General features: G+C 60.8%; 1 protein-coding gene across 1 annotated transcript; it reads left to right on the top strand.

Annotated features, from left to right (window-relative positions):
- Positions 1-1017: 1017 nt before the first annotated feature.
- CUNH20orf204 (chromosome unknown C20orf204 homolog) lies at positions 1018-5950 on the top strand. The gene is made up of 5 exons (XM_041458288.1): positions 1018-1038; positions 3660-3794; positions 3974-4036; positions 4139-4291; positions 5151-5950. Exons 1-5 carry the CDS (start codon positions 1018-1020, stop codon positions 5307-5309), a joined length of 531 nt encoding a protein of 176 aa, XP_041314222.1. The 3' UTR covers positions 5310-5950.
- The last annotated feature ends 1424 nt before the right edge of the window (positions 5951-7374 follow it).

The following is a 7374-nucleotide window of genomic DNA, read 5'->3' as shown; positions in this document are numbered from 1 at the left end:
TTCTCACCAAGCTGAGCAGAGCTGGATTATTCACCATTTGTTCTATTTCTTACTCAATCACCCACATTCAGCTCCTCAGTGGAGCCTTGTTGCAGTCAGTTCATTTTTTCCCAAAACTGATACGAATTGAGTCAGGGCAATTTCTGTGCCTGGGCTGGGGGTGAGGTACAAAATGCAGAAGGGAAGGGGGAGAGGGCTTTGGTTGGAAGCATGAGCACACTCGTATTGATATTTTGGGGGTCTCACCCGGGACAGTCACTTTTGCCATGAGTTGGTGTCGTTGTCAGCGTTCACCCACTGCGCTCTGGGAATGCGGAGCGAAGGAATCGCCCCACGCCAACAGAAATCGAAACCGCGGGGGTTTGAGCGCAGCGTGCAGCTCCGGGCTGGGGACACGCGTGATTTGTAATCCCCGGGTGGCTGCAGCAGGGGCTCCTGCCCTGCCGGCCCCTCCAGGACACGGGGACCCTGTTCCGGCCGGCCCCGCATCCCGGGCACCGCCGCTGCTCTCCGCGGCCGGGGGGGCCGGGCGGGCTCCCCCGCGGGGCCGGGGCTGGGCCGGCGGCGGTGCCGTGTCCCGTCCCCCCCGCGGCGGTGCCGTGTCCCGTCCCCTCCCACCGTGGAGCCAAGTTCAAACCGCGGGCCCCGGCGCAGCGGGACGGGGCCGGACCGGGCTCCCCGGGACCGCCGCAGGGGCCGCGCCCGCGGGGCTCCATGGTGAGTGCGCCGGGACACCCCCTTGTCCCCGGGACCCCCTTCCTCTGCTCCGGGACACCCCTCCCTGCAGCCCACCCATAGACCGGAGCTCGGCTCGGCCGGGGTGGGACTTGCAGCACCGGCGGTGGGGCTTGGGACCTGTCGGGCGGTGACTGCTTCTCCTGGAATGAGGCTTGGACCCACCGGGAGAGGGGCTCGGACTGGTCGGGATGGGGCCAGACCACTTGGGAAAGGGCTTGGAGCAGTTGGAATGGGGCTGGGTTGCGTCCAAATGGGACTTGGATTCTTAGAAGGGTCGCGATGGGACAGAGCTGGGAGTCCGTGAGGAAGGGTCTCGGGTCTGGCTGGGAAAGCTGGTCCAGCTGGGATCGGGCTGCTGTGTCTGGGATGAGGCTTAGACCTCGCTGGGATGGGGCTTGGATCTGGCTGGTCCTGAGGTAGAGAACGGAGGGTCTGTCCCTGCCTTGGGGCTCTGGGTGGTGACAGCCCCTTTGGGTAGGAGGGACTCGGGGACAGTCTGTCTGGCTGGAAGGACCTGGTGACCCCGGTGGGGTTCCCAGGCTGGTGGCAGGAATTGCCCCTTGCTGCCCTGCTGGCTGGGACTGGCAGGAGTGCCAGCAGGAGCTGCTCTATCAACAATGGTGATTCCCCTTATCTCCTCGTATTTGCTGGAGGATTAGAGTGAGGATGAGATTAGCTGTGCCTGCCCTGCTCCCGTGCTTCCCAAGGCTGCTCCTTCACTGCCAGCTCTCCCCTAGGAAGGGATGTGCCACCTGCCTGTAGCTTGCTGCTGTGGGATGGGGGCAAAGGTGGAAGGAATAGCCCTAAATCAGCTGCTGAACTTGTTCTCCTCCATCCTGAAAGGGGAGAAGTCAGGAGCAGGATTTGCCACCTGGATCTCCCTGCATCCTTCTCTTGTCACTGCTGCTTTCCTGCTTTCCATGGTGGGGGAAAGCACCTACAGCACCTGCTGACCTCCTGCCCTGGCTGTTCCCTGGACTACTCTGCACTTCCTTCTGGCCTGAGCACTGAGCCCAGGCTTGGCTGTCTTGGAATGCTGGAAATGGTGTGATTTCTCCTGAAACTGGGTCCCAGTTTGTTTAATAAACCACTTCAGGGAAGTCATTCCCATTTTCATGGCAAAATTGCACAGCCATGTCTTCCTGGCAGAGGAGACCTCTGGAGAGCAACCCTTAGACTTTGGTCAGGGTGTCCTCATGGAAGCAGTGCTCTCCTTTGATTATACCCTTGGCTCTCTGCTTAATCACCTCTGGGGCAAGATCTCTCAGTGGTTTGCAGGGAGCAAAGCCAGGAGCACAAGGAGACTTCCCTGTCCTTCCCATCTCCTAGGCAGAGCTCAGCTCTGCTGGAAGGTGTGTGGTAATTAGGGATGCTGAAGAGCCTGGTGGGATTTCTACTGGTGATACCTGGGTTTGCTCCTCCCTTTGCATGTGCTCCGAGGTGATGGTTGTGTCCATGTGTTCCCAGAACTGTGCTGTGTTGAATTTTGCCTCATGTTAATCCTCCATCACTCCCATTGAGCTGCAAGAGGATGGGAAAAGGTTTCCTCACCCTTCTGGAGCCAGGTCCAGTTCAGGATAGAGTAGGTGTGGAGTTTACAAACAAACCCCCCAGGTTCTCACCAAAGAGGACAGATGGATTGTGCCTGGGCTTGGAATTCAGTGAGGGAAATTCTTCCTTCCACCTTCTTGGAGCAGAGGAGCAAGTGCAGAGGTGCTGGGGAAGGCAGTGACCCCTGAGCTGAGGTGGGGAGCAGCAGGCACGGGCTGCAGGCAGAGCTGTGGCCCCTTCCCCCTCGCTTTGGCTGCAGCACAGGGGTTGCATAGCTGGAATGAGCTGAGCTGCTTTCTGCCTGCCCAGACCTGACACCTGCAGCATGAGGGCTGTTTGGGAGGGGATTGTGTTTGGGGGGGACTTTTCCTGAAAATGTGAAATGATAGAAATGCCAGGATGGGGCCCCAGGGCTGTGCCATCACTCAGAGTGTGGAGATGTATTGAGTTGTTGGGTTCCTTTCCTGGCACAAATTTTGAGCTCCCCATCCTCACTCTGCTGCTGCTGGGCTGCTCAAATATCCCCAATCCTGGTCACTTGAGCTTATGCTGGCTTTTCTTCAAAGCTGTGGGATTCATCCCTGCCTCAGAGGGTCCATCCACCCCCTCCCTGTGCCCCTCTGCCAGCTCAGGTGTCAGCACTTGGGGTTCCCCGCTCTGCAGGGGCCAGCACGGGGCTGCTGAAGGTTTGGAGCCAGGAGCTCAGCAGCAGCTGGGATGTGCTGCTGAGAGCAGATGCTTGCGCTGCTTATGTGAGGGCCCCCAAGCCTGGGGTGAGCCTGAGCTGCAGGGAAGCTGGAAAAATGCTGTATTAGTTCCATCCATGCAGCAGAGGTGTGGGAGCATCCTTTTGAGGGTGTTTGGATCTGTTTGAGCTGAGGTGTGGATGTTGCTGGTGGGGACCAGCAGCTCCTGCCTCCAGCTCCTCTCCAAGGATTCCAGCACCTCCCTCTCTGCTCCCCTTGGGTTTTGGCACTTGAGGTTCTCTGGCCTTGAAATGACACGAAATGGGGATCTAGTGGAACCATGTTGGGGCAGAGAGCTCAGGGATGAGCCCCACAGGCTGTCACGGGCCCCTGGCATAGCTCTGTGCCAAGAACCCACCTGCTGTCATCAGAGAGAGCTCTGTGTGTGCCATGCGCAGCGCTGCTGGGCTAGGCTCAGGCTGGAGCAGTTTCCCAAGGGCTTTGCCCCAAGGGAAGATGGCTCATCTCATGGCAGGATGTTCTTTGGGAGAGGAGACAGTTGAGGCTCCTCCATCACATGTTGCATCTTCAGGTACAGGTCCCATGGAGCTTCTGGCTAGGGGTTGAAGGCAGAGCCCAGGGCATTCCTTAATCCCCAGCTGACTCTGAGCCCTTCCCTGGCAGATTTTCCCCCGGGTGCTCTCCTGCGCTGTTCTGCTGCTCCTGCTGGTGGCCGTGCTGAGCAGAGGCAGGAGGTGCAGCATCGCCAAAATCCTGCGGCAGTACCGCGCCGTCATCTTCCATGAGATCCAGAACCTGGTGAGCCGAGGCAGGGCTCTGCCCTGGGAATGCTGCTGGGCTGGGATGAGGGATGTGGGGAGGGAAGCTTAATACGGAGCTGGCTGCTTTGCCAGCAGCATTGGGGAAGGGGTTGTGTTTAAATGGGGGATCCTTGCTCCAAGTGGGAGCTGCTGGATCTTCTTGCTTTATTTCTCCAGAGGAACCTGACTGGCTCGGTGTACAGGAGCAGAAGGGCTGGGCCCGCTTGTCATTCGGACAAGGTGAGCACGGAGGGACCCGGGGCTGGGGCATCGCGTGGGCTGAGCCCCCAGGGAGCCACGGAGCTCCCTCCCTGCCCGGGGCTCTGTGCTTCTCCTCTGCAGGACCAGAAGATCCTGCTGTCCATCTACAACATCAGCATGTCCCTGCGGGAGGTGGGGGCTGGCACCCTGCAGGGCCCTGAGGAGCTGGCGGTCTGGAGGGTGGCCAGGAACACCGACTTTGTGCTCCGGGAGAACTGCAGGAAAATCAGCAAGGTAGGAAGCCCTCTACTTCCCAGCCATGTCAGTGGCTCCCAGTTCCCAGGGCTGTGGGCAGAGCTTGCCTTGTTTGTGCTCTCCTGGCTGCCCATGAGGGGTCTCCAGGCTCTCCCTCTTCACTCCAGGAGCTGGGGAATGCTGATTGCACATCCATCCCTGGGAGCTTCAGAATAACTAGGGGAGGGAGGTTCAGTTGTGGCAGTGTGGGCCAGGCTGGTTGGGTTTTATCCACTTGACGTGGGTTTTTCCACGTGTGCTACGATGCCATGGCTGAGGGGAACACAGGGCCTTGTTCTGGTGGGATGCTCACTCTGTGGGTGCATTCACCCTGTCCTGCTCTTGCTCCTGAGCGCTCACAGGCAAGAATTGGGATTTCTCCCCTAAGGGCTGGTCTGGGTTCCTCTGGCACGTCCAAAGCTCTGGTGGGGAAACCCTATCCAGGAGGATCCCTGTGGCAGCACCAGCAGTTCATCAACCAGCAGGGAAAACCAAGGGCAGCAGAGTGCCAGCTCCCAGCTCTGCCTGACCCTGGCACAGGGCTGGGACTGTCCTCCCTGCCACTGCTGGGGACATTGGCTGGGGACAGCCCTGCCTGGGGTCTGCTGGTGTGGGATGGAGCTGCTGCTGCTCTGGAGATCTGATCTGGTGTCCGTGGGTGTGCTGTGGAGTGCACGCTGCCAGCTCAGACAGGCACAGCCACCTTTGGGGGGACTCCTGGGGACCTGAGACCATGTCCTTGCCATGGCCGTAGGCAGTTTGGCCACTTCAGCCATGTGTGTGGTGCCTTTTGTCCCCTGACTAATGTCAGTGTGATGTGGGGGGGATTTCTGCCCCTCCCTCGGCACACGGAGCGCAGAGCCCACCGCGCACATCCCCGGCTCCGCCGCGGCGCGGGGCAGCCGCCCGCAGGAGGAAGCGGCTGCGGGAGATCGGCAGGAAGGCGGAGAGGCTGGCGACCTGCTGGGAGAAGCTCAATGCCCTGCACGCACCCCGCCAAACATCCTGGGACTCGTAGGGACGCCCTCGCCGCACGCCGGGGGGATGGATGTGCTGCTCCAGCCCCGGGGCTGCCTGTGGCTCGTTTGGGAACCTGGGACAAACTCAGCCTTGAGGGCGGAGGCGTTGCTGCCAGCAGATGCCCGAGCTGAATCCATCCTCCTGCTCCAAGCGGTGCCCAGGCAGCGGATCCACCACCCGTGGCTGGGACTGGCAGGTTGGTTTGCTGTGGGATGGCTGTGGCAGAAACCTGGAACACCAGAAACACTGGGAAGAGGAAGGGAAAGGACTAAAAAGAGAAGGTGAGGTGTGGATTCTTAGTTGCTCCCGGCCCTGCAGCAGCTGCTGCTCTCTTGAGGACAATGGGTGTGTTTTGGGGCAGAAAGAGGACATGTGGGGCCATGGCTCTGGGGGCTCTGCTGGAAGTGAGGCCGCAGTCCATCTGCAGGGCTCCGAGGTTGTTAGGGCTGTGCATGGGGACAGTGCCCTGAGGCACTGCTGGCATGTGCAGAGCAGCCGGGCACCCACAGTGGACAGGGAAGTAAAGGTGCATCACTGGGGAAGCCTGGGGAGTTCTGATATCCAAAAATACCAGGCAGGGTGGGGGCTTGAGGCCAAGGCTCAGCCCTGGTGAGAGGCAACACTGTGGAGGGAACTGGGTGCTTGGCACTGTGGGTGCCCCAGCAGGAAGGGAATGTGGGGTGTGGGGTGTGGGGTGAGGAGAAGTGAAGGGCATCCTCCCTTGTCACTGTGCTCTGCCGGCACCCTGCCTGTGGCCTCCACTGCTTTGCTGGGTAGCAAACAGCCTCTGGGAAGCCAGAAATAAAACCTCTCCTTCCCTGGAAGTACTTTGGGTGCTTTATCTGGTGATCCAGGGGCTCTTGTGCTGTGGATGGAGCTGGCACAGTGCTGGCTCTGGCCATGGTGGCTGGGCTGTGGAAGCCCAGGCAGAAGCCCACAGCAGTGGAGGGCACAGTGGCATCCTGCCTCTGCTCACTCTATCTGCATCCCTGCTGTGGGGCGATGGAAACCAGGAGCTGCTTTTTTGGAAGGACATTTCCCCTGGAGCAAGAGCCGGCAGGGCCTGCAGTGTGCCCGTGCCTCAGTTTCCCCAGCCTGTTTCCGCCCGTGTGGCTGCAGTCCTAGCCCTGAGGGGCTGCGGAGGACACGAGATGGCAGCAGCGGGCTGTGTGTGCTGAGCGGAGCCGGGCACTGCCCGCGCCGTGTGTTCCCATGGCCACACAGCATCGCCGGCCCTCGGCCCCACTGAGCCCCGGCCACCGACCCGCTGCGGGCAGGGCTGTGGCCCGGGGGGCACTGAGCGCTGCAGGGAGTGGGGTACCCCCCAGGCCCTGGAGGAGGTGGGGGTCGGCTTTCCCTGGGGGTTTTTGGGGGTTCAAACTAGGGAGGGGGGAGTCGGGGAGGGGAAGGCAAGGGGTGCTCAGGGGTCTTGCCCACCCCCTGCCCTTGGGAATTGGGCTGGGAGGAGCTGGAAGGGCTTCGTGACCAGGGGTGGGTGGATGAGAGCCCTCCCTGCCCTGGGCACATCAGAGTCACTGGGCTGTAGCAGGGTGCAGGCAGGACCCGCTGGTTTGATGGGGCAGGACAGGGACCCTGGTTCGGGGGTCAGGGCAGGGGGTGCAGCCTGGGAATGCTGCTCTCCTGGGGTCCCTGGGAGATGCTGCCTGGCACGGAGCAGGCTGGCACCAGGGGCCATCCAGGGAGCCACAGCTCAGCAATCCCAATGCCAGAGGACGCCTGGAGCCATGCTTCTCCCCGGCTGGCCCCATCATGCCTGGGCTCCTTCCTCTCAGCTCCATCCTCCTCCTCGGGAGCCAGCACTGCCCTTTCTGCTGCCCCCACAGGAGGTTTTGCATTGCTTCAGTTCCTGGGTTTTTTTTCTTATTCCTCCTCCCTTATCCCAACCACCGTCCCTCCACAAACCACGAGCATCCCAAAATAGCCCTACTGACACTTGATATCCCATGGATGAGGCTGGGGGCCACGGCAGGACCTGATAGCTCAAGCACCAATGGGATCGGGACGGTGGCTTGGGACAGGGTGACTCCCAGCCTTTATCAAGG

This window comes from Pyrgilauda ruficollis, unplaced genomic scaffold, assembly GCF_017590135.1.
Source record: "Pyrgilauda ruficollis isolate IOZ18807 unplaced genomic scaffold, ASM1759013v1 scaffold127, whole genome shotgun sequence".
Classification (NCBI taxonomy): Eukaryota; Metazoa; Chordata; class Aves; order Passeriformes; family Passeridae; genus Pyrgilauda; species Pyrgilauda ruficollis.
The sequence above is the reverse complement of the archived record's forward strand: the minus strand, read 5'-3'. Positions and strand labels throughout refer to the sequence as shown.